This window comes from Synchiropus splendidus, chromosome 4 (assembly GCF_027744825.2).
Source record: "Synchiropus splendidus isolate RoL2022-P1 chromosome 4, RoL_Sspl_1.0, whole genome shotgun sequence".
Taxonomy (NCBI): Eukaryota; Metazoa; Chordata; class Actinopteri; order Syngnathiformes; family Callionymidae; genus Synchiropus; species Synchiropus splendidus.
Window position 1 is genome coordinate 19,999,237 of NC_071337.1, and position 27,477 is coordinate 20,026,713.

Genomic DNA, 27,477 nt, shown 5'->3' on the forward strand with positions numbered 1-27,477 from the left:
GTATGTATTGCTTGCTAACCTCAGATTGAAGAAGTAGAACCGTACAGCCTCATGTCTGTAAATATTCACTTTTCCTCCACAATATGTTTGCTAGTTCCATTGACTATTGACATAATTCTTCTTGTCTCTATCCGGATTCCACAAACAGGATCCTGACCTTCCTTGTGCTGCACTTCCTCAGTGTTTTCATCTGAAAAACCAAATGTTTTTAATAAGAAGTTAGATCGTGTGACTGTTTCACAACAAGGGAACGTTTTTACCCTCATTTTATTATGCTGCATTTGATGCTTGCACATTTTTGTTTTAGGGGATGTAAGTTCCTGATTTTTATCTTCCTGGATTTGCTACAGGTGGCCTGTGATCTTCTGCGCAGGATTATTCGCATCTTATACCTGAGCAAGCGGCTCCAGGTTCAGCTGCAGGGAGGCAGCAGAGAGATCACCAAGGCTGCTCAAAGCCTCAATGAACTAGGTAGGGGGGCTCTTTTGAATATCTATCTTTTGAATATCTGAAGTTCAGAATGGATTCACGCAGGAAGTTCATGTATATGAATAGGTCCCACTGCTGCTATTTTGAATTTCATTGTTGCTGATGCTTCCAGTCACTGTGTTCATACCTGTTGTTGTGTGTGTCTACAACCTTGCACAGAAAAACGATGCTTTAGGAAAGGACAATGCAACGTTAATTCAAAGGTCAAAGCTGATGTAGAAAGCAAAGAGCACTCATTCAGCATGTCCTTCTCTGGCATTTGTCCTGAAGCCTGAAAGGTTGTTTGGTGTTTGAAGAATGTTCTAGTTTGAGGTTATGCCATTATCTTATGGATAAGAGGCTTTCTACTCAATGACGGGGCATCCAGCATTATTGTCTGGATCGGAAATGCTACAGCCATCGTCTAGCTCTACTTAGTTATATGAAGAACCTGTTTACATTGTGAAGATGGGTGGATTGTTCAGATCAGTGTAGGGCCTGATTGGAGTGCAGCATCATGGGTGATAGCGCTGTTGACCTTCATGTGAGAGCACTCAAGTGGCTGTCACTTTTATGAAGCACCATGGCTCGCTGATGTGGGATTACTAGACATGAAACTCAAAATCACAACGTACGCTAAGCCTATCACCCGAGGGACAAGCTCCTGGCACCACACACACAAAAACCCTCCTCACTCTGATGGCACAGAGAAATTCTCCTTCCCAGGCAGGACTGCCTTCATTCACTTGATATTTAGCCCTGCTTTGGCAACCGGTGCTGACCTCCACATGGCCTGCTGGAACTGTCACTTCCTTTGTGGTGGGTCCAACTGACCAATCACACTTAGGGCTACTTCTTGTGCTGGATTGCCCTTTCCAGGCCCTCCACTGAGGGAGTGGCACAAGCCGCTGACACCCTTGCTACCTTTCCCAGAGAGCCATGCAGTACAGTCCTTTTATTTTCATGTACATCTGCAATGCCCAACTTGTACTCATGTAGTCTACACTGACTTTTTTATGATATTCCTGACACAGTAGAATCAAATCCAATGATCTATGCACCCCAACATACCTCCTAAGATCATTTGGATGCTGAAACCAAGGAGGCGAGTGATGCATTTTCCAGTTTTTAGAGTAAACAATCTCAAGGGAAGAGCCTGTTTCCCACATAAACCTCAAATTTCCAAGTCCTCCACACTGAGACACATTTTTTGAAGGTCTTTCATTTCACTGCATCTTTACCGTCTTTGAAGTATATTGTCTTTGACCTTTTGTCTCTCCGACAGTCTTCCCCTTATTAGTTGTAAATGTCACCGACAATCTACCGTTAAGTCGGCTCCTCTGGCTTCAGGGTGAGCAAATACGATGGTGACTTCATATGGAAAGGTGTTGCAGTAAATTTCCTCACACAGTGCATGCCAATATATAGCTCCTCATTATTTCTACTCTAAAATGCGTTCACACACCTCTACACAATTACCTGAATTTACAATGTCACTGCTAATTGGAATTTGGTGTTAGTTTTACTTAGCATTGTTTGGTGGTGCCTTTCTCCTCCCTTCTCGACAATTTGCACATCCACACAGTCCTTTGTTTTTAATTCTGTTTATTATAGTTTACAGCATTACTTATTTCTTATGCATATTTGAACATAATATTTTTGTGATGCCCATTGATACAGTGGTCCTTCGCTCTCTTGACTAAATTTTACTCATTCAAATTGTACCATCAAATTCTTTCTCCATTAATATAACATGATAAAGAAGTCACATGTAAGTCACCATTGCTGAATATAGACGTGTCAGCATTCATGACTGAAACAGTCATAAATACAAAGCTGCCATGTATCTTGCCCCCACATGTAATGCTCTTAGATCGAAGTGCTACACTCTTTGCAGCTGAAGCAGATTTAGAGGACTGTGTGCCCTTTTCCTCTCTGTGGAGAAAAAAAGCGATATTGATGTATCGCAGGTCGCTGCCATTAGTTATCTGGCAGCCATGTTACCTTTAGCCATCGCAGGGCATTAAGAGTGACACAGAGAGTTCACAAGGACACGTGTTTTGAGCAGCATGTGCCTATTTCACTGCGACCACTTCTCATATCACTCTCCTTAAATTCCTTTGAATGAGGTCAGTAGCCTTTAAATTGATGCACAATGGTTTATGCTGTGGAGGGTTGATCCTCACACTTCACAAAAGACTTTTTGTTACAGTATATTAACTAAAACAAAGATTTCAGAGACTTCAATAAAATTTTTCATTTGCTGTTAATTGTTATCCACATATGTTTTGGCTATTACGATTAATACAATGACTACAAATAATAATGAATAATGAATGAATAATAAATGGTACATTTTCTAGGACAAAGAAAACACAACCCATCTGTTAACTGTTTGGGTGTTTATTACAAACTCTGACAAACAGCATCAGCACTTTGTCCACAAAAAAAACAAACAAACAAAAAAAACACCAGTTGTCCAATAAGACAGTAAACACAGCAGCCTAACTTGTACAACTTTGGTCCACTTTGTCGACTTTTTTCTGCACACTTGGCTTTTCAAGTTCTATCACTTATGTGTTGAAAACTCATACAATAAAGCAATGTGGATGATGTTTTTATGATTTTTTAAATAAGATGAGCAAAGGCTCTGAACTAATTTAAAGAAATCACTTTACATTAATTAGGTGAAATGCTCTAGAATTTCTGGCAGACTTTGCTTTTTTTATGCTTTGCTATTGTTTAGACAGTTAAAACGCTGGTGTAATTTTAGTGGTCATTTGATGTGCGCATTGCCATACACCCGCAAAGTAGTTGTTTATCCCCCAAGTCAAAAATGACCCTGTAACAATAAATGCAATAGATTGACATTTTAATCAGATCCAGACAAAAATACACTGCGAAGTGCAGAAGAAAAACAAACATGATCCTTTGTGGTGAATATATACAGATGAGATCACTGTGAATGGACTAAAATTATAAACAGTGCAAGTTGTGGACCAAACAAAATGTATATTAATTGAACAGTCAATAACTGGCACTCCTTTGTCGCAATGGGATGTCACTTTACATTTTAAGAATCAGAGGCAAATTTTATCATAAATCATCTCTGTTATTCAACCACTGACTACCACACTAGACGCACTGGTTACTTACCTTGAAGCAGACATAGATCAGATTTTCTGTCTTCCATCAAATGGCCTTCCATCTGCTTCTGTTCTTTTGGGAGTTCCCAAAAACTTCCCAAGTGAACGGCATAGCTTCCACGCTATAATCTCTGTGCATCATGAAATAAACATTTATAGGTATCTTGCATTAGTACTGAATTTAATTTTGAACCCATATTTCATGCTCTTGTGAGTCATATAAAATCATTTGGGCTGGGCTTTCAAACTGAAAGTTTGAATGCAGAAATTCAAATCACATTTTCAACTTTCTCTACCGCCTTGGAAAAGAGCAACAGAAATACCTAAATACATTGTTAGAATTGGCCTTTTGGCATGTAATGTACACCATAATGTGCTTGCTGGCTATAAATTAAACCCACGTTGTTGTGAGTGGAGGGCTAGAAAAAGTAGCCAGATACAGAAGAAATTGGCCATTATCCTATATTAAACGTCCTTGATACCACAAGACTACATTCATCAATAAATAACAGCAAAACAACCCTCTGGATGTGCACAGGGCACCACCAATGTCCTAGTGAGGGAACAATCATAAAATTCACAACAGCTGCCTCTTCTTTTTCAAGTGTGTATCGAGTCTTTTTTCTTTTTTTTTTGCATGGTCAGCTTATTCCATGAACTTGTTTTCACAAATAGGTTACAAGTTTTCCAATACGTTCTACTTTCTATTTGCCTAAATACGAGTCCATTTTAGATTTTATGTACTAGAGGGCAAATTCCTGGTAACTTTTTATATCTATTTGTATCATTCAAGTTAAGTCACTCTGCCTCCTGGGAGCTCAGACATTTTTGTCTGGCTTCTTTGTCCTCAAAAGTGACCTTCTTGTTCCTCCTGGGGTCAATCCACGAGTTATGGATGACCACGTTGTTAGGGGAAGGTTCTGCTTCGACCACAGACACAACCCTCTTCTTCATCTTGCTCTTCAGGACCTTCTGGAACTTCTGCCTTGTGAAAGCATATAGTAGGGGATGGAAGATGGTGGTTCCGTAGGCCATGACCAGAAATCCCAGGCGAAGTCTTACGGTGAGGTCACTCGGCCCTGTGCTGAGAATGACTGTGTTGAGCACAGTTATCGGAGTCCAGCAGAGTAAGAAGGTGGAAATAATGAGCAGAGACATCCTGAATACTCGTTTCTGCCTTTCTCGTCTCTCCCTGTGGCGCTTCACCGCTCTTCTGAGTGCAATGATGACTGACACTGAAGCACGCATACCTAAAGGTGCGTTTCCACCTGCTCGGACGCCCGTGCTGGTCTGTGAGGCGTCAGTCGACTCTGCTTGTGTGGCAGTGCTTAAAGAGATTGTGTTTTTGCTCTTTTGCTTCTTTTTGGGCAGGTTGTGCTGAAAGCGCGTTCCAATACGAATATTCAGCGCCTGCAGGATCTTGTAGTACGTCACTAGCATGACCAGAGCCGTGAAAAAGAATATGGGTATCTGTGCGAGAAGGTGATAGTACAAACCCAGTTCAGTATAATATTCATTTGTTTGAGTGAGCATTACCACAGTTGTCTGGTTGACCAGGTCCGAACCAGAACTAATAAAGAAGCCCACCTCTATGAACGGTACCAAAAAACTGAAAAATGAAAGAGCCCAGATGGATCCCAGAAGAGCAACCGCCCTTCCCATTGTGAGCACTCGGTTTGCAGGGCGCACTGAGATGTCATAGCGGTCCACAGTGATGGCCAGGACTGTAGCAGCCGTGGCAACACTCGCAAATGAAACGCAGGCCTCGTGGAAGCAGGAAACCATCGCTGTTCCAGCCTTCAATGGGAGAAGAACCACCACTGCTGTCAGCGGAATGCAGCAAACACACACCTAAAACAAAAGAGAGAAATTGAATTTATCATATTCGATCGGAATGTCTACGGTTCTAAATGAAACTAGTGCTGCTGTATTGACAATTGTGTTACGCCGTTATGGAACACAAATGAAATCAGGTTTTGCTTTTAAGATGACTTGTTAGAATGAACCCAGTGGTTTTACACCCGGTACTCAGTTACATTGCTGCGATTGGTCTTTACACTTAAATACCCAACCTAACAATTGTGTTTTCCTTTCTCTCTCAAATTATTATTGTGATATAAGCACTATTTAAATTATTGGTTGTGGCTGCAATACCAATTGGTTGTCAAAGAACAGGATTTGTTAGTAATCCTTTGTCTGTGCCTTTGCTTTTAATCACTTTTATATTTCTGAAAACAGCTTAGTGATTTTTGTGTTGCAACCGCAGGAGATTAAAAAAACAGACAAAAAAAAAAACACCTGAGATATTACGTACCAGGGCTTTCATGCACAATAAACCTTTCTAAGAAGCTGAGAAAAAGCATGCAAATACAAAACACGATTGAATTCAATCTCCAAAGTGAATAGACTAACCACCGAGTTTGAATAATAATGTTTTAGTCTCTTGCCCTGCTTGTCGAAAGGACTGATCAATTAGGCTGAAAATGCAACAACATTGACTTTGGCAGTCAATGTTACAACCGTAATGGCCTCAGACAATACAACTACAAGGAAAGTACCCCATCCTTTCTTTTAGTTTATTCTATGCATTTCAAATGTGAAATACTCACCAGCACATCCACAACATGCAGGTTCATGGTGATGATGTTCGAGACCGAACTGATGAGATTCTGTTTCATGCAGTAGAGGACCAGAACTGTGAGGTTTGAGCTCAGACCCAGGACTATCTCCAAAAGCAGCAACACTGTAAGACAAACCTACCATAACAAAAGATTGATATCATTAATAATTAAGCAGTTATTAAATATCCTCGCGTGATAATCCATTTATGGATTGATATCCTCGAAACAAAACGCCAAGCAGTCATGCGACACGGCTGCTGTTACGTGAGATTCATGCAGATGATAGGTTCGCATCAGTACCTGGAAGCTGATGGGGTAGATGACCTCAGGAGACGTCATGTCGAGATCGTAGGGGTCTGCTGTATCCAGCACAGTCATGTTGCTCATGGTAGCAGCAGAAATCAGCACAGTGGATGTGTGCATTATCCTGAGTGAAGGAAGAGGCCTGTGGAGAGTTCAGTGTCAGCAGTCTTCTGTGACTTGGTACTGACCGCGTTTTCATTTGTCACTCATAACGTGCTGGTTTAATGCAACTGGCAAATTATGAGTTCACAATGACATTTAGCCCAATTCAGATCAGAATGATATACATAATAAAATTATACTACTAAGAGAAGCTTCTGAATACCATCTAGTTAAGGTAGCTATAAATGTCCAGAGCACTGTAATTATAAAATTGAAGTATTTGTTTAAATTTACCAGAAAACAAGAATTGGGAAATGAAATTCAAAAGCACAACGAATTACAGATTCCGAGACGGTCACCGTGATGAACTTCAGTTTTCTTGGTATTTGAAGCGCATGCTGTTATAAATCAGTCATCCTTAAATGAAGGGGAATAGTGTCTCTGACAGGAATGGATGGGTCACATTACATAAGCCAGCGCATGCTGCCAAATATTCGCATTATAAACTTGGTAACAGTGTGATGCCATTTGTGCTCTATGTCAAGAAGCATGTTCTGTAGTGTGTTATTTACGGCTTGATGTGGTGTGAGTTATTTACAGCCGATAATTCTATTTGGACCTTTAGGCAGTTTTTACAAAATCTTGGAGCAGCACTTGAATTATTTTGGACACCAATGAGGATTTTATTTTCTGAACAAACACTGTTCTACTGCCTTTTCTTTGCCAGATCATGAGGATGACAGTTTCATTGTGCATTTCGAAGACGTCTTTTCCTTACCACTTTTTGTGACTCTTGAATACTTCCTATACTTCCATCACTGGGGCAACCCTGTGATGACTAAAAATGATCTTTATCACACGGCTAGCGTTGAATAAAACTTTAGAAAATGCAACATAAGACTGCTAATGACTACTCACAGACTACCTCAACAGTTAGTTGACCAGTCTGCATATGACGTCTCCGGGTTGACATGCCACCATCTTTGATTGTCGTCTATGAAATGTAGTAAATAGGGATGCATCGCAATAGGAATGCGTATATATTGCATTTATAGTCCAGTGCACTGTGCAGACTTTAAATCACACTGCGATGAAGCATTGCCATGGCGCTGGTCGGAACTCGCCGTGCTTGATACTTGACACCATGGACAACAAAGAAATGATCGAATAAAGAGGAAATTTGTCATATAAGGGTCAGATAGTCAAAGTAATGTTGACTTGTTTTGTGCCACTCCTAGTTAGTTAACCAATGTTGGTAATAGAAAATACCAGAAGAAATGTCCAAATCAGTAAATGAACTTATTGCTGCTGTACCGGAATTTGAAGTTCAATGCTTACATTCATTTTTTTGTTGACTTAGTTGAAAAAGTTAGTTTACAAATTAAATCTATACCTGTAATGTGACATTTATCCATTTTTACATTTATGTTCAAGATGAAAACAGTTTTCTCTGGTCTCAGTGCATGTTTCAAGTTAGAGTGGGTGTTATTAAAGCTTTGCACTCACCTCTTCCTTCCACCTGTGACCTCTCCAGCTCAGCGGCAGTCGCAGAAGCCACACCACTCTCGATAGATAGTTTCCCACCGTCTCATGATATATCGTCAGTCTTTTTTCAGGTCGTGCACTCGTCTTTGGACGCTGGTCCCCTGTGGGTTTTCATTTGGGGTTTTGCGCACCAGTCAAGTGTCGTGGAAAAAACTGTGGAAGCCACGCACTTTGCTTTGGGCGCATGCGGTCCTCAACATCAGGATCAATGCTCTCTTTCATGCATCGCACTGTTTGCTTATTGTTCTTGCCGCTTGGATTGTTGCCTCCAGTGTCATCTCGGCTTGAAAATTATGCCACAGTTGGAGCGTGGTCACCCTGTCCACGCCACTCCTATGAAGCTGGGTGCATTTTCAGGATCATCCTCGTGGAAAATAAGGTCCAAGAATGCTGGCAATAGTTAGATCACAATCCCATCAGGTGATTTAATATTCCACAGAGGGGAGATGGTTTGGATGGTTAAAAAAGAGATTGTATCATTGTGTTTGGCAGTCGTGGCTGAACTCAATGTTGTCACATTGGTCAGGTCATGGTCACGAGGAGATCTTGTAGATTCATGACCACATTGAAAAAAATAAATAAAAATCCTTCATTTTGTTGTCAATGTTCCTCTCGGTTCAGTCTGCAGGGAAAAGGGAATGGCAGAGTTTAGCAAATTACAACAAAGACAAAGGTGTCATATTGGCAGCAGCATACCCCACAGGTGTAGCATCACGTCTACCACCTAGTGTCAACTCATTTATCATCCGCTGACAGCTTTTTTTTTCCTCTGCTAATTGGAGGCTTGTGTCCGAGTGTGTGTGTGTGTGCGTGTGTGTGTCCAATCAGTGTTTGATGGCTTCCTTTCTTTGATGCTTCTTGTCTTGTGCTGTTGCATAAACTAGCACTGAAACCACTGTTCATGAATAATGTCATCCACATAATGAAATGGTGATGTCATGCCAAGAGAGATTATGTTGGACTTGCCCAGGGGGAGAACACGTTACTTTATGAATTCTTATTCCTTAGTAATGTGTGTGATGAAGTGACTTTCTCGGGTTTTGTCTGGATTTGTAGCTTTTTCACTCTTTGGTGATGAGGCAGTTCCTGGTGTTCTTTCCCTGATGCCACTGATCCTGTGTGTCAATGACTGACAACTGTTCTTGTCGTTTGCTAACTGTGCATCCATGAGCATTGTGTAACCAAGGTATTTCAAGCATGTGCTACATGACGTTGAACTTCTGCTTGATGTGTGATCATTGGTGACCTGCTCTGGGCCAAGGTTTTGATCTCTCCATTTGGTCCCAGATTTGTTACAAACATGTCCATCAACCCACTTGTCTCACTTATACCACATCACATCAGAGAGATGTTTTTCAAACTTCTTAATTGAGGTTGTTGGTGTTGTTAATGCCTTGTATTCTACTGGAGGGACCTTTGTGATGGCTGATAGATCATGTCCCACCTCTGGGCCCCCTTCGGTCGACCCAATGATGAGGTTTGACACTCCTCTAAGTAACCAATTTGGGCCCAGAGGTGAAGTCGACAAAGATCTTTGGGCTGCTAATTCCCATCCCTCACTGGTGAGACAACCCTGGAGTCGCCATTTTGGCAGATGGAGAAAATCATGTCTAGTCTTAGGAAGGAGAACTAGAGATACTACGATCTCCTATTCACCTATTCACTCAGGTTGAGGTGGAAGTTGGCATTGATAGATGATAGGACAGGATACAGAAGGGAAGGTGTGTGACATGATGAATTACAGAAATATATAACAGACTCAGTTGGTTTTGAGCTGTAACCAAGTTGTTAGGGAGACATTATGTTTGCAAATTGAGCGGGAGCTGGTGCAACAATGACACTTCTATTCAGCTGAACAATCAAGTGAAATTATACAAAATGTCAACTGCAAATGATTTTTCACGTCCCCAATCACATGAAATTATCATTTCATATTTGTGCTGCAGTCGAACCACTGTCCTGAAAAGCCTTTTTGTGCTGTGTAGTGTGTTCTACACACACTACAAACCTCACCCTTGCTATAGTTATAACAAATGAATTCAAATTAGCAGATGACAAGTTTAGTAACTGTTCTTGAAAGGTGGATGTTGCATGGTTGAATTAGTTGCTTTTTTTTGTGTTTTTTAAAATTATTTTTTTATACAAGCTGTCCGCATACATTTTTCCTTAATATTTGATTTTGTCCTGAAATATGTTGCTGTTTGCATGACACGTACATTGGAAGGTGTCAACAGCACATAATAGATAAGTTACCTGATGTGGTTTCTTTAAGTTTATTTACTAAGACAGAAAGAAAGGCGGAGAATATCAAACAGTACTAAATAAATTCAATATTAAAATTCAGCAGTCTAGTTGTATTTAAAGATAACAATTGTCTTATCGTGTCATCGTCGATTTATAAATGTTTTGCATAAAAGTGGAATGATCATTTATATCTGTTGTGTTGTGACAAAATCAACAAATACAACAAAAGTCAAGAAACATTTGTAGCAGTGCTAGATATATTTGGTTTTAATCTACATCAAGAGATTAAAACCCAATATATTAAAACCCAATGGCAAGGCTACTACACTAGTTCAGAATATATTCAAACACTTCCTATCTACTGTACTTAGATGATCTCTTTGTGAGTTGTAATGTTGTATGTGGTGTCATTGTGAGCCAGCAAACTGCCCTTTACATATAAAGACCAGTCTTTTTTGCCATTTGACAGCCCGTCATTTAATGTAATTATTCTCTGAAAGAGAAGCAGACCCTGAACGTTGTCTCTTAAAGAGACAGCACCATTTCAACATAGAAGATTTGAATATTTTTACCTTTAAATGAAGACTGTTTTTCAGTGATCCATAGTGTTTTCTTCCATTTAAAAGGCTTTAATGATAGTTTCCAAATGTAACAGGTCCACATTGGCGATGTGACTTAGCCTCCATCCTGATATCCTTTCAGCATCAAATTTAGACTGTTGCAGCAGCACACAGAGGAGCGAGATATAGCCATGCTGTACCTCCCCCTCTCTTCTCTGCTCTGCTTCCTTTTCTGTTTCTCGCTTGCTTCCCGCCTCTCCCTCTATCTGCTTCAGGTTGCCCTTCCTACTCATCCATCCTCACTCCTCCTACTTTCCTCTCTGATACTACTCTTTATGGTTTTCATCCTACTACACCTCTGCTTTCGACGAATTGGACTCACAATGCAGTTTCATCTGGTTCCTCATTTGTCTTTGATGGCTCACTCTCTCCTCTATTGCTTGTGGGCATACAACCTCATATCTCTCTTTATGTATGTTGGGGCAACTGCTGTTGAAAATGATCTAGTGTGCATGCCAAGCATGTATGTGGCATTGTAATGAAGGCATTGCATGCGAGGTGGCTGGCTTTTCGGGGCATTGTTGCTGATTTAGTTCTACATTGTGAGTGTGTGACACTGAGCTTCCCTGTGTGCCCTGAGTCATTTTGCAGTTATGATAATAATCACTGCTGATTGCGGTGACTGAATAGATATTGTGCCGCTGCATCTCAGTACGGCTGCTTGATTACACTGGTGGCAGTGGTTGCATTGATCCTGAATCTACGACCTCAGTGGAATAATATTGAACAATTGCATCAACTTTGTCAGAAGTAGCTGAAAGTGCTTTCAATGTGAGCAGCTACAATACGATGACCCAGTCAAGATGTTGTATATTACTTATCGTTAGTTGTAGTTGTGTGTGCAATTGATTTTGAGTTCTTGTTTGATTCTGAGTTGGAAATAGCACTTTACAAATTGATTGACTTCTCGGTTGAGCGCGCTTCTCACACTTTCAACAGCATGTTTCTATGATGTTATCAACAGTTGTCGGCTGCTCATTGTAACGAAAGAGCAGCCGAAGATGTGTTAACATATCCAATAAGATCAACATCTGTTGTTGTGATGCGGGAAAACAAAGGAACACATGGGTGTCGTGCGATTTTGTTCATAATGTTGTGTTTTTTCTCCTTGAAGCACAAACATCCATCCACTTTGGACAAATTCCCTTGCCATGTACATTTTTTCCCATCGTAGTTTTGAAATTCTCTGCTTGGAAAAAAAAAAAAAAACGATAAATCTCGATATTTAAACTCTTGCGGGCCATATGAATTTACTCAACGGGCCAGATTTTGCCCCTGGTGCTTGAGTTTGACATGTGCCGCGTGTTGTTCAGAGGAGCTTCAGGAGAAAAAAAAAAAATTCTATGTATCTGGCTACTGCCCGATCTGACCACAATCCACAGCCAGAATGTGCTTTAAATTCCGAATGTATCCGTATTTATCTTTTAAAAAGCCCCTCAACCCAACCCAACCCAACCCTCCATATTCTTTTCATCCAAGTGAATTTGTCCTGGTTAAATGACTAGGATCATTAATGAGTCCCACTCGAGGAAGTATTACAACACCCTTCCTGTTAGGAGTAGAGTCACTCCTCCAGTGTTTGTGTTTGCGCCGAGCCTGCCGGATGGGACGAGCTTAATGCCCCAATCTGGTTCCCATTAGAGTGTCGTCCTTATCTCCTAGTGAGCGTCTCTAGCAGGTAACTGGAGAGTGCACTAATTAGGGCTACTTGGCATTGGCATGGGAACTACTGCAGAGCTGGGAAAAGTGAAGACTGAGTGAGGGATCAGAATTCAAAGAGGAAACTGTCTTCTGCCTTCTGGGAGACTTTCTCAGCCCTTGTGTTGGTGCTCTGTTTTTTCAACCTTGGATCTCATCAATGTAATTTCAGTTGGTCATGTCGACAACTGCAGAGAAGATGATTTCCAGTCTAGCTGTTTTACTGTGAGGCAGGAGTCAGCGGGGGGCATGTTTTCTTCCAGATACAAGTCTTCAACTAAAAGAAAGAGTGAGCTAGGATAGCAACGGCAGAGTGTTGGAGGGAAAAAAAAACAAGAGATGCATTTTTTTTCCAAACGTGTCTCTGGCACATGTGAGTCCCAAAGACGGACACAATTTCAAAGTCAATTGACGCTTTCTTCGTGGTATACACGGTTTTTTCTTGTGCTTTTATAGCTACTTACAGCAAAATAGAGCAGACAAACTTAAACAATAAATTGTTGAAACATGATGCATCAACAAAAAAGCAGTAGAATCAGTAGAAGCAATAGAAACTGTTTTTTGTCGTTTTACCATCCATATGTTTTCACTCAATTAGAGATCTTTATTTATCTTTATTCACGTTACACTTCAATCTGCTTTTCTAGGCAGGTCGAGAAAAGCAATTTGATAGTACAAAGAAAACATTATGCAATACGAAGCGGACAGGAAGTTTCATGCTGCTTCTGTTTGACTGAGAATCTAAAATGGTTTCCATTTCAGACGGATGGATAGATTTAGTTTATTAATCAAAAAATGGGAAATTACCTGTTTACAGCAGCATATAATACAAAGACGTGCAATAAATAGACAAGATTGGAAAAAAATCCAAAACATATTTTATGGAAATTAATCATTTAGCAATTGCCATTATTGGAGGTTTTATTTAGCTAAATATAGTTAATAAAACTTAATAAAACTCCCTCTTTGGCATTGTTATTATTGTACGTGGTAAAAATATGGTTGTATTGAATTTGGAAAAAAATGCTAAGTAGTATTTGAGTGCATGTCAAACCCATCGAGCCATTTTATGTGGCTATAAAATCTTTGAATATGAATAGTTGGTTTCAAATTAAACTGCGTGTCGAGAATGAGTTGGCGGTCGGGCGACAAATGGCTAGCCGTCAATATGAGCTGATACTGAAGGCTGACAACACGCCATCTGTGGAAAGCTGGTGCTGTAAAGACGGTGACATTAATCCGATATCCAGCACGAGGTGCCTGAACACGTATAAATAATCTTCAGATCCAGATGTTATGAGAAACGTGTGAATAACAGAGCTATGCTTCTTCTCCATTAGATTATTTCACCTCGGTGTATATGAGACCTTGTGGAATGTGTTTTGTGCTGCTCAAATTGTGACGGCTCTTTGAAGAGAATGTGATTGAGCGGCAGTCATTGAAGAGACCCAACTGAGCCGTTTCTATGTTAAAGCTTTTGAAGGTAAGCGGTCTTGTTGGAGTGAGTTGAATCGTAGCTCTGTGTTCTATGAACAATGTTATGTCTGAGCAATATCGCTCTAGACAGGATGAGGTATTCTTTTGTGAGGTAGCTTCATTTTCATCAAAGAATTTGTGTTTTAATGTTCCATTGGAGGCCTTTTCCATATATATAGAGAGAGAGAGACATGTATGAGTTTCTCGCCAAAATATGTGCAATCGAGAGTAGGAGTTCTGACGTTTTTGTTGATGGTCGCGTTATTGGAATTATGGTTCAGGCCTCAACACAACTGTAGACACAGCTATACACGACTGTTCTGTAAAAGAGGGAAACATGGGAATAAGAGGCATGAGTTATAAGAACAGTTCATCTATCAGCTCCTTTTCAATCTGTAAGAAAAATATTCATTGAATTGTAAGATGTGTAACCATTAATAGGCCATGTGATTGAATAGTTATACATGTCATATAACTTGTCATGAAACACATTCATAATGTACGAGAGGAGATTGAAATTAACACTCATTCATATTGTGCTACAAGTAATACTGTTCCGTACGACTTAAACCCCTGCTCATTTGTCATTAAATAGGAAAAAAGAAGCTTGTTCCTAAAGGAATCACTTGTCTTTCCACTTCAACCACATTAGGTAAATACAATGTGTAGAATAGAAATTGAGATGACCAACTATCAGAGTGGAAAATGGCTCATGTAAAGTGATTTTGTGTGTCAAAGTGAAAGAGACAAAAAATAATGTTCATGAGAAGTCCTGTCAGGCACACATTTTGAATGGAACATTGCAAATACCTTTCTTCAGCGTGGTTGACTTCAGTCTCCACTTGACCTTGCCAGTGTCCCTTGATGCTAGCTGGCTGCCAGAGTAATATTCTCTTTCCACTCCGCTATATTTCATGCATGTCAGCATCGTCAAAACACAAATACAACAATTCCTTAATTGGGTCACAATGTTCTGATTGAAAAGCCATCACGTAAGCAGAACTTTACTCTTTATTACCAATCATTGCTTGTTGAACCAACTCCATTTATCAAGAATGAACTTCAATTTTCACCATCACATGTTTCTCCTGAGATGCTAACCATGTTTTTCTTCTATTATTTCTCAGATGGTCTTTTGTTTCTACTCTGAGGGCAATGTCAAAATCAGTAAAAGGGTGACACATTGCATGTTGAATGAGGGGAAAAAAAGATTAATTAATTACAGTGTTGATGATGAGCAGCAAACGTGCCACTCTGCACCGCATGTCTTCTTCAGCGCACCGATTGGCAGATAATCTTAGTTTCCAAGGTGATTCTGAACGGGTTCATGCTGTCGAGCCACTCTGATGCTGTGCTGTTGTTTTTTTTTTTTTTTTGGATCTGATTTGAGATCATGTCATTTATTAGCAAACTCCATCTCCTGAAGCTCCTGCTGAACACTTGGCTTAAGACGTCTGCGCTTGTGCAACTGCTCCTGATAATCTGTGAATCATGCGCTGTACTCTATATGGCATCAAGCATGACATAAATTATCACCCATGTCTGAAGTCCGGCCTTCTTCTGCTCCTTCGACATGTCAAAAAATGGCTTGGGGAAGTAGGGCTCAGCTGTTTGATCGTGGTCATTGCAAGCTGTATACTGAGGTTTAAGCAGTGAGAGGATTGCTTCTGAATTGAAAGTGGCTGCCATCCAATTCTCGGGTCCTCTGTGTCTCAGCCCACCACCTGCCTGATAATATTCTGACTCTCTCTCCTTCTCTTGCACTGAACAAGAGCAAACAAGATGCAGCTCCATACAAGTAGCACATGAAATCATTTCATATCACATGTCCGTACCTCTCTTTTCCGATTTACCCGTCTTCTCGTCTCGATTTGAAAATATCTGCCTGCCTGTCCTGCTGTCAGAAGACATTGAAGGGGAACGACATAATTGGTAGATACAAAACATTTCTCTGTAAAAAACTCAAGTCTGACATTCAAGTACAAGCCAGCATATCAAGGCAATGATTATGATCATAATCACTTGTAATGGTGAATGTGTCTGGAGCTGGTTCGATGAGAAAATATCTGACAATCACACCCACTTGTCTCAGCGAATGGCCAGTGTGAAGGAGAGAGACAGTTGTGTTTTTCTAGCTCTTTGTTCAGCTTCAATCTATTCCCAAGTGCAGATGAGTCTTATTGTGCCTGAACTTTTGAAGCTATCCCCCATTATAATAATATGATTGATTTCGACCGGACCGTGTCATGAAATATGTAGTAGTTTGTGTTCCGTAATTGAAATGTAAATTACCAATCACTTGTGTAGCACTTTCAATTTTCAAGAACGTTGCCCATTCATTTGGAGCCAGAGTACCTCTCCTTTGCACTGGGCATCGAGCATTTCCTTCATGTCAGCAGTTGAACATACATGACTCATTTATAATAGTATTGACTTCCCCTCGCTTAAAAAGAACACCAGAACACATGAGTCATAAAATACCTGACAATTTTGATGTATATCTGAGTATTGTTTTCTTTGTTTCCAATTCTTGATTAGTGAACCATTATTGTGTCTGTTTAATGTGTTTTTTTCCTGCAGCTCCATTGGAAAATGATAAAAAAAATAAGAAGAAAGAAGCCAAAGGACTATTATGTTCATTTTTGTCCCGATCTTCTTAATCTTTCATGTTGTTCATTGTCTGACTATATTAACTTCCCTGCTGTGAAAAGCTTTCTTGATCACAGTTGAAGACTCTAACTTGTTTTTTTCTATTCATGGTTTTTGATATTGTGATCTAGAATTTTGTTTTCAAAGTTTCAGTTGTTGTTGACCCAACGATGATAATTCCTTTGATAGAATCTGAAGCTGAAAATGGGTTTCTGCTGGCATGGGCGTTGTGTTGAGCGAAATCACACTTATCGGCGAGCTAGCATCAATTTCAATTTCATATCAACCCACAACAGGATTCACTGGCAGGCACAGTCAATATTTCTTCATATAATGCACAATCAGGCCTCAGAAAGCAGGTGGGAGGACAAGTGATGCAGGAGCACACAGTCAGAAGTGCTATGTGCTTCTTTGAAACAAGTGTTGCTGACAATTTTGCCAAGCTGACTGTTCCCACTGTCTTCTTTGTCATGTTGAATTTCATCTTAAATAATTTACTCTGTTACGTCTGAGTATATGGCATACTTGACTGATGAATCAGTCCATGTTGGATTTAAAGATTGCAATAATGTGCCTAGTAGCACGCAACAGTGATTTTGCGTGTTCAGTGGGTAAAATATTCTGCTCATCTTCAAGATGCTGGTGTGTGCCGATTCAATTCCATCACACTTTCTCACCTGTGACTATGCACTGAAGGAGATCATCGGTTTCTCCCATTTGTCTCGTTCACCTCTTTCACTTGTGAGCAAATGTCTGAAAGATTGAACCTTTCTATTGGTGGTGACAATGCTTTTTAAATTATTTTTTACAAATTGACCGCATCTTTCCATAGGGACTTTTGCTGCTAGTTTGAGTCTCCACTCTTGTTACAATGATTTCATTACATGAGTGATGTCAAATTTTGAAAGGTCAGCAACAACTCCTGTTCTCAAGCATGGAATTGTTTTGTGTAGGTTCTGTTTTTGTGTGGACTATTTTTGTTGCAAATTGTTGCATCATCTCTTGGCTCTGGTTCAAGGAGATAAGCAGAGGTGTTCAAAGTTATAGGGATAAAGGTATGCCAAGAAAGCAGGGTTGTGAGTGTTTGGAAATTCCATCTGCTACCAGAGTAATTGGAAGAGTTATACTGAAACTCTATTTGTGTTACCAAATGGAAAACTCTGTGATCCACCAGAGACTTTTCAAAATGTGAAATTCGCGTGAAGGTGATAATGAGTTTCTCTGTGTGCGAAAACAACCTAAGTCCAGCAATTTTTCAGGGTTAACAATGTTGATGTTGATTTACCTGTTTTAAGTTGTGATTTGTGAAGACTTTGCTTTCAGGCTCATTTAATTTAAATGGATCTTTCGTTCTTTTCATCCTGAATTGTTATTTACCAGTTGCCTCAGCTTTCCGGTTGGTGATTTAAAACAACTTTTGCAAGCATTGTTTGTTAAATCGAGATGTAAAATGCAGATGATGGTGCCAAAGCCTTTTTTAACAATCAGATACGTTGTAGCTTGTGTGAATGAACACACACAAGCTCGGAATAGAATAGAATAGATTATATTAGATGTCCTTCATTTGTCCCACAGTTGGGAAATCGAACAGAAGCTAGATATCAGTGTTTTTTCGGTGCTTTTTTTGCATCCTTGCTAATGGTTCTGTTTTATCCATCTTAGCTGTCGAGTCATTTTCCTGTGACTATGGTGAACATGGTATTGAAGCTATTGAGCAGATCACTAAATATTACATTGTTTTGACCACATATCCACTGGAACATGTATTATGACTACTTCATTTGTGGGTAAATGTTATTTAAAAAAGTATACATGTAAAAAATGTGATCCATTTGTGTTTCAGATTATCTGTCACAAGGTGTCGACCTCAGCGGGATTGAAGTGATCGAAAATGACCTGCTGCTCATTAGCCGGGCTCGGCTGGAGGTGGAGAACCAGGCCAAGAGACTTCTAGAGCAGGGCACTGAGATCCAGGTACAATATTTATTCATCCTCCCTACCAATTATATGAATTCTCATAGCCCCCCACAGCTCACTATCCATTGCAGGCAACAATCATTGTGGTTCTAGTCTTCCACTAGTGAATACAGTCTTGTAAGGGTTTCATTCATTTTCAGGAAAACAAATGACTCTGTTTAATATCTGCCTGTGGATATAGAGGCTGGAATGAAAAATCACATCTCAATCGAAAGGTGTTACCCTGAGGATAATACGCAGTGTAACACTTCCATTTTTCGGTTCAAATTTGACAGTACCCCCAGCCTGTCTTCACACATTACACTCTCCTTGCAAAACTAGCAGTACCTTTGAGCGCTTTCCCCTCGACATCCTTGAGGATATTTGTGTTATTTAGAAAGCAAAAACATGTGAAGGAGACGCGTAGACAAATGTGGGCTCCCGAGACAAATATGATGCACGTTCTTGTCCCAAAGTTATTTTTCTTTCAACATTCCCTTCAGACAATACAAAGCCTCACATGGGAAGGGGGGTTGAAACACAAGGGTGCTAGCACCTGTCACCAGCTCGGAGGTGTTAGGTTTACACTCCACATCCTGCTGCTTTCTATCTACAGTGGGTTCAGTGACAGCTAATCATGTGAGAATGTTAATTTTGCTTCTTGCCTAAAGCGAACAGCACACAGTGTTCCAAGGTTTAGTCCATTGAAGCTGTTTGGAATTTGCAGTTGAGCACCCAAAAATGTCTTGTACAGTATGTGTGTCACCCTATGAAACACATGTGAGGATCTGTAGCGTGTGTGTGAGCTGCTAACCTTCAGCAGACCCAGAAAGCCTCCTTCCCAGGAGGACCGTGTCCCATTAACCAAGAGTATACTCGTTTGTGTGTGCGAGATCATCTGTTCAGCGTCCAAGATGACATGTTTCCAGTGGCAACAATAATGCTCTTGCTGTGTCCCACATTATGGGATTGCAGCCGCGCTGATCTTCCCCAGTTCATCCTTGAACTACTTAGGAAAGGTGATAAATGACCACAACCACCTTGTGTGTCTTGCGTGACTATGTGGGACGTCCATATATAATTCTAAATATATATATATATATATATATATATATATATATATATATATATATATATATATATATATATATATATATATATATATATATATATATATATATATATATATATATATATATATATATATATACACATATATATATAATTAACACAATTTCCCTTGGGATTAATAAAGTTTTTTCTGATTCTGAAAGAAGGAGCTTTACTGAGATTTTGCTCTCGAACCAAGTGAAGGCTGGAACTTATTCAATAGAGCACACAAATGGAACAGTAACGGAGGAATAAAGAATGTAAACAACTGTGCGAGTGTATAAATCCTAGAGCGGGCCAAATCAATCAGGAAGTCCCTCACAATTGTTTTAAAAGGGATAAGTTACGCTCACTGTGTTTTGTCTTTCTCCAGTTATTTAGTCACTTGTGTGTTTCTAACCAACAACCTCAAAATAGAAAAGTTTTATTTTCCTCAAAGGGGAACGCTGTATGCAAAAAAGATGCAAACTATTGTAGGAATCTACAAAGTCTTAAACACTTCCTTCAAGTGGAATGTTTAACGTTGAATTTGAAAGTTAAAGAAAACAGTTCAAAGGAACAGAGATGAACCAAACAGGGAAAGACCTCCCAGGCCAACTATTATAACTGACATTCAGTATTCAGTCTGTTACCATTTGTCCTACTTATACTTGGGAATGAAAGTCATTAGAAGCAAAACACAATTTCTTCTGAGAGAGAGGTTGGATGCAGGACGGTGGGTATTAGTCGGTCACCCAGATTCATGAACTGAGATGAAGCAAAGTGAAGACGAGAGTGCAGGCATGCGGAATGGCTGGTGATGACTGACCAGGTTGATCTAAACCCATGAGTGGCAGCAAGAGTGAAGGGGAGCTTTTTAGGACGGTAATGTCAGCCATGGTAGGTCATCAATGGCAGTCGATATCTACTATATCTGAGGGACAGCTGTGTGTGTGATGAACTTATCACCACATAAAATTTGGGAAGTCAGGCTCAGGCTTTACACTCAAATTTCAGTTGCAAAAACATATCAAATCGATATTTTATTTTTTATTTGATTTGGAATTAGTAAAAGTATTAAGGCATTGAGACATATCTTCGGGACTTACCAAGTGAATCTTATGAAACAATTCCGTGGTGTAGAACTGCAACTAACGTAATGAAACCCTTAATAGTGTTAGCGTTTTCCCAATTGGAAATAACATCTTAGCGTTGCTGTGGATTTAGTGAGACAGAAAGCGTGACATGTCCAAGACTACAGCCTGCAGCTTGAAGAAGCTTCACAATATGAAAGTGGCAGCCCTATGAGCCACAATTATGCATTGTTTTAAGGCGATCATTGTTGTCTGGTGGAGTCAAAATGCAAAACTGAATTGGAGATGTGATATTTGTTTTTCCTCTGACATTTGCAGGAATTGGTATATACGTCAATACAACTGATGTGGGTGTTGGTACACAGGATTTAATTTATATCAGCTTAAAAGATATAGAATGGGTGAAGTTCATGAAGAGTGCTGCGTTGAAGACAAACATGTTTAATAAAAAACAAACAAAGGAACATGATGTAAAAATAACTGCCAACATTTTCAAATAGCTGTCGGACTGTCACTAATTTTAACAGCATGGTTGTGTCTCAAACAAACACAGTTTGTTCAGTAATATATGTATCTCACATATATCCGTGGTGCCTTTTCAAGTATCAATGAAACTATATTAAACTAACAAATTATGTTAACAATAACGTAAAAAAAAAAGTCATACTGGAAGTTGAACTGATAAAACACGTGAATAATAGTGTTTGCACCCTCAGTACCTCATTGAGTGTGTCCTCAGTTGTTTCAACAGTAGCATGATCAGAGTTACACAGTATTTGTAAGATATTATTACAAATTATGAGAGTTCTAGTCACATTTCCCATAACAATTGCAACAAAAATTGGAACCCCATTACAAGCATTGTGAAAAGGTGTACATGCAGATCATTACTTCCAACCCCTGATGGCGTCACCAAATTCACGTGGGACTTCTGATTCTCACATTCTCCGCACATTGAACGAGATGACATCCACACTTACATCTTCTTAGATCAGCAAAGGAGGTTGCTGCAAAGGTTATGTAAGCTCTTGGCCATGCTGCCTGGTCTGTGTGGGTGCTTCTTTCACCTCAGCATGGAATCTGCCAGGAGAAGAAGCCCTGTAGCCCATCTGTTGAGTGGGTGCTCCACTGACCCACGCAGCAAAATCTCTTGTCCTCAGTTGTAGGATCAGGCGGATCTCTGCTGTGTCCAGATGCTGATGACTTCACCTAAAAGAGCAGTGAGAAAATAGTAATTAAATAAAAAAATAAATAATAAAATAATTAAATTAAGATTTTAGAAAATTTTGAAATCACTCCTTGTTTATGCTTCAAGACAATATACAAAAAAAGCCAACAGATAGAAACTACCCAGCTGTAGTTGTTACGGCTTGCAAGTCACTGCCACAAATGATGTGGTTGGTTATCTTCCATGACAATCTGGGCCAGTTGCAGTGGACTACCAGAGAGTTACAGTAGACGAATGAGTGGTAATAATTTCCTGGGCGAAGTGTAATTCCCTCTGTTAACACAGCAATACAACTAAAACCTTGTCAGAGCCTTTTTCCAAAGTATATCTTTATCTTATGGTTCTTGAGGATTATGGTTCTGGAGCCTCTTAGGTTGATAGTGCTAAATGTGTCTTATGATACATCATAAATATTATTGCCACTTTTTACAGTGCTACTGCACTGCCCATGTCTGACAGGATCTCTGCAAATGCATGTTTCCAAAGTGTGGAATCTGCAACGTTCAAATGATGCTGAAGTTTATGTTCTAGTATAAGTTGATAATGATCTGCATCACTTGTGTTCAACTGTCTGAAATTAGACAGACACCTCAGTTTCAACTAGAAAAAAAACAAACACTGCACATTATTATTTTTTTTACTTAATTCTCCAAATCCAATTTATTTGAACTGCTTGCCCAAAGTGAGGCTTGTGAAATAGCTTTTTTATTACCATGCTCTATTGTAGGAAAACAACTATTTCCGTTTGAACTGCTCGCTCTGAGGATCTGTTGAATGACTGGTTGTTCCTTTAACTGACTCTCCATTAAATCCCTGTTGATGACCACCTTTTTTTATCTTGTCCTTCAGAATCCTACGCAGGTTGGCACTGCCCTGCAGGCCTTCTACAACCTGGGCACCCTTCGTGAAACCATCAGCTCGGTGGTGGGGGGCTATCGAACCACCATCCAGGACAATATTGCAAGTGCACTGGACATAAAAGGTCTCACGCAGCCGACCAACCCCCGAGGTAAGGCCTGAGAATGATGAGTTTAATAAGGCACTCGCACTGCTGTGCCCTCTTTTCTCTCTCACTTATTAAACTCCTGCCTGCATTTCTTAATCTGACCCAATTGCTCTGAAATAGTACTTGGTTTAAGGCTGAGAAAATGGGGGTGGGTGGTCTTTTCTGTGACTCTTAATCCCCCAATGTAAAATAATCACTACAATTTGGTTTAGAGTTTGGCCACTAGCTACTGTATGAGAGAATGAGCTGTTTCACTCACAATTTTGCTCTAATTTAGGAGACGTGTTTGAGGTCTGTATATTTCCCTTCATAAAAATAAAATGTGTGCATTTACAATCGTCACAAATAATGAAATGGTAATATTGTTTGAGGCTATTCAGTTGAGTACATCGACAGCCAGATTTCTACATTGAAAATTATGAAAATCCAAAACAGCCATATGTTTTATAGCTTTAAACTCATTTCAACATTTTAAAGCAGCAATGTTCAATTTTCTTGGACAGGTTGTTTCATTAAGCCATGACACGCCTGTAATGTTTAAATGGTTTAAATTCATTGTCAGGTTGTTAAGTTCATAGTTGTGGAAATGTACACTCTGCAAAGTGTATGGTCTTAATGCAGAAACATTTTTGTCATTGTCTGTTCGTTCTATAAATTGCGGCAACATTTTCTTTACGTGAAATACAGTACCAGATGGTACAGATGTCTTTGGAAGGATTCTGTCCTTGAAATATGGTGTCAACAAAGGTGTCACTCGCCATAGCTGATGCATTATATTCTTGGCTAAGCCTTTTTTCTCAGTTGAGCTCTTGCTTTCTTTCGCTCTCTTTCCTGTGATGCACCGGGTTGTAATTTGCCAAATGACAGCTGCACTTATGTAACTCATACAACCCTGTTTGGCTGGTCTGTGAATGAATAATAAATGTCTAGTTTTGAAATGTATTCTGAATGGTCCTCTTTCAGACAGGAGGTGGTAGAAACATTGGTCACACTGCATGATTTCACTCATAATGACTACATCCTAATGATGAATCATATAAATGGTTGTCTGGAATAATACACTAAGAAATAAGGAGCTTTCATTTCTTTATTAGTTAATTTCAGTTACACAGTCACAGGATAATTTAAGTGACCTTGAGACTTCATCTCAGCTTAAATTTTATTGTGTAGCTGCCAAGCGATGCTCAACTCCAGAAATACTACGACCCTCCGAACCCACGTGTTCAGGTATCACACTGCTAATGTTCGCCTCAAGGAGACAAATGAAACTATGGGAATCATTGACTTTACCAGCCAATTCTCCACGGGCCATCAAGATAACACCATGAGCCAAGTGTGTGTCAGTTTCATTGGAGCCAAACTACAGTTCTGTCCAGGCACAGCATTAGAAAACAATGCACATTATGATCCATTTTTAAAGGACCTTTATTCTGAAAGTACATGATAGAATCTGCGTGTCTTCATCAGGTAGACTTTGCTAGTGTCTTAGCTGCCAAACTCTGTTTTCTTCACCAAACATTGGTAGGAATTGTCCGTTAAAATCCTTTATTTTGAAACTATTTGAGGATCCTGCTGGAGACAGCATTACTGCAAGCAGCAACATATATGTGCAAGATAGAATTCTGCCACTCCCATGTTCCCTCATGCACTACAGACCACAAAGTTCTGATGAGCCACACCACCATTAACGCAGATAAAATGTTAGAGGGAGTTTTACAGAGGTGGGAACTCGGCAGCAAAGCAAGATGTTTTACTGTTCTGTTGACTTTTAAATTGTCTATTTTACTTATGTTGTTGTTTAAAGGGAGAGGAAAAAAAACATTTTATCTTTCGTAACCACCTTATGAATTGAAATACAATTGATTCCAGGCCATGATACCCATGAATCTCCTGCCTATCTCTGTGTAACTTTAACACACATGCCTAACACATATTCCCTTATTTCAACAACGTATATGCCTATAACTTCATTCAACAGGGATTTTTTTTGCCTCTCTTTCTGTCCTCAGGTGCACCAGGCCGTGCAGTGCTGCCCACCCCAGGTGGCAGCGCAGCATTCCGAGCTGCCCTCTGGACAAACCTGGAGAAGCTGATGGACCAAATATGTGCAGCATGCAGACAGGTACAGAACCTGCTGTCAGATGGTTGAACGGGTTCTTTAATAAACCATCAGCAGCTATAAAAAGAGCTAGTCAGCAGCTTAACATCCAACATTATCTTCTTCTTTGTGTTTGTGTTCAGGTGCAGCACCTGCAGAAGGTCCTGATGAAGAAGAGAGATCCTGTCACTCACGTTTGCTTCATCGACGAGATCATCAAGGTGAGACTGACCTGTCAGTGTCAGATAATAGAATGCTGTTAATGGACCAACAGTTTCACAAAGTATTTAATTAATATTGAACTTCAAGTTAAAAAAACAGCATTACTTCTTGTTATAATTATTATCATTAATAACAACAATAAAATAATAATAATAATTTCCAGAAAAAACTTTAGTTAAATTTTATTTGAAATGATTTCATTTATGGCAACTGGTCCACGATTGATTTCATTTTACTGCTGATATCATGTCTGATTTAGTTGATATTGGTCCCACATAATCCTTCCATATCCACTATGCTTTGCGTATTGGCACAACTTCCGTGTCACCTTGACTTATCCCTGTGCTCTTCTCTGTTAATACTGAGGTGTTCACAGTCCGACCAGAAGATAAAAATCTCTTATTTGGGGTTTTGCTCGGGGGTTCATGCCGCATTAGCATTGCTTCATAGGGGCCATCCTGACAAGCTGGTCTCCCTCATTTCAAGAGAGTGCTCTGGCATGACAAGGCGCGGGTGTTTTGAACATGATCTTGTCAACAAGAATATGTGGGTAAACTTGACTTGGGCGAGTCGTGGTCATTGTGTCATGGTAACACTGTAATGGACTAAGAAATGATGCTTCTTGAATGATCCCTTTCTGGCTAAAAATGAGAAGTCTCTGGACCAAACCCCACAACACACTGTCAGGTCAGCATGTGTCTATCTGCATTTCACTGATTTTCCTCAGCACTAACCTAGTTCGGCACTAATCGGTTGGAGCTACTGTTACCATGGGAACAAAGCCCTCACCAATTACCCAAAGATGGAGGTGTGAGTTGAAGAGTTAATGATATGCCTAAATGCAAGGCTTCTTGGCAGTACACTATCACTTTTGACTGTCATCGGCGTGAGCACAGCATCAGTGTTTGTCATGAGCCCTTGGCTGAGGGGAAGGTGGTGCCGATGTCTTTCTTCTGATCCCCTTTATATCAAGTTTGGTATGGTAATTTACAGATCAGGTGGCGATGAGATGGCAGATAAATGTCAAGGAGATGAATCATGACCAGTGTGCAAAGCTCTAAACCCCTGCATTAAATATTATGCCCTGGACTGTTCCTTTCCTTACTTCATACACAGCACTCTTCTTTATTTCTCATGTTGTCAATGCCAGTGTACCTTTTGGTGGCAAGTATAATAATGATAATAACAATAATGACACACTGAGACACAATAAGAGATGTTCCTATCAGGTTTTACGCTGCAAATCACTGATAACCATCGGCCCGGTGCATGCAGCAGAAAATAACCCTGTGTGTTTACATGAAGTCACGTGCAAGATGCTGTTGCGACTCATCCTCCAACACTGCTTGTAATGAAAACGTTGTATTAACCTTGTCAATGTCTGCTTTCTTTTCCTTTTTCTGTCGACGTGGTGCCAGGATGGTCAGCCCGACATCCTCTACACTTTTTGGAACGATGTCACCAACTCACTGAGTGAGCAATTTCACAAGGCTACAGAAGGTAAATTATTTTGTCTCTTCTGCCATTTCCTATTGACAATGCTACCAAAGCTCGGTCCTCTTCTGCATGTGCCTGGGTTGTGGAAGTCCTGTGTCATGACCAAGATCATGAGATTCAGAATGTTGTGTGTGAAATAGAGCGTCAATCCAGTGATGATGGAATAATATTTATGTTTGGACTTTGAACAGTTGAATCAGGTGGAAGATGTTGATGGATTGACTTTTGAAAGAATTGTTCAATTAATTGTGTCTATTTCATAAGACAACATAATTCTAGTAAGCAGAAACATTGTGTACTTCAATTATGAAATAGTTTGATAATATATATTGAGGAGAAATGCATTTTTGTTATTATAAGCATTGTTTTACATGCATTCTTTCTATTCACTGCCATCACAAGTGTGAGTGTTATT

General features: G+C 39.8%; 2 protein-coding genes across 4 annotated transcripts in view; one reads left to right on the forward strand and one right to left on the reverse strand.

Annotated features, from left to right (window-relative positions):
* Nucleotides 1–27,477, forward strand: part of cog5 (component of oligomeric golgi complex 5) — a 40,853-nt gene that overhangs the window by 3,736 nt on the left and 9,640 nt on the right. For all 3 annotated transcript variants that reach the window (XM_053862128.1, XM_053862127.1, XM_053862129.1), the window contains exons 6-11: nt 351–471; nt 18,716–18,846; nt 23,089–23,248; nt 25,255–25,367; nt 25,487–25,564; nt 26,984–27,065. In XM_053862128.1, coding sequence (XP_053718103.1) covers nt 351–471; nt 18,716–18,846; nt 23,089–23,248; nt 25,255–25,367; nt 25,487–25,564; nt 26,984–27,065 — 685 coding nt within the window. The remainder of the gene's footprint in view (nt 1–350; nt 472–18,715; nt 18,847–23,088; nt 23,249–25,254; nt 25,368–25,486; nt 25,565–26,983; nt 27,066–27,477) is intronic.
* On the reverse strand, nt 2,856–11,194 carry LOC128757092 (G-protein coupled receptor 22-like). The gene is made up of 5 exons (XM_053862131.1): nt 11,002–11,194; nt 8,147–8,807; nt 6,536–6,680; nt 6,224–6,370; nt 2,856–5,465 (listed from the first exon to the last, which is right to left on the reverse strand). Exons 3-5 carry the CDS (start codon nt 6,656–6,658, stop codon nt 4,413–4,415), a joined length of 1,323 nt encoding a protein of 440 aa, XP_053718106.1. The 5' UTR covers nt 6,659–6,680; nt 8,147–8,807; nt 11,002–11,194; the 3' UTR covers nt 2,856–4,412.

Coding starts and splice junctions, on each gene's coding strand:
- LOC128757092 (XM_053862131.1), bottom strand. CDS start 6,658: ATGCACACATCCACTGTGCTGATTTCTGCTGCTACCATGAGCAACATG. Junction 6,371..6,535: donor TCTACCCCATCAGCTTCCAG/GTACTGATGCGA, acceptor TTGTTATGGTAG/GTTTGTCTTACAGTGTTGCT. Junction 5,466..6,223: donor TGCATGTTGTGGATGTGCTG/GTGAGTATTTCA, acceptor CTTTTGTTTTAG/GTGTGTGTTTGCTGCATTCC.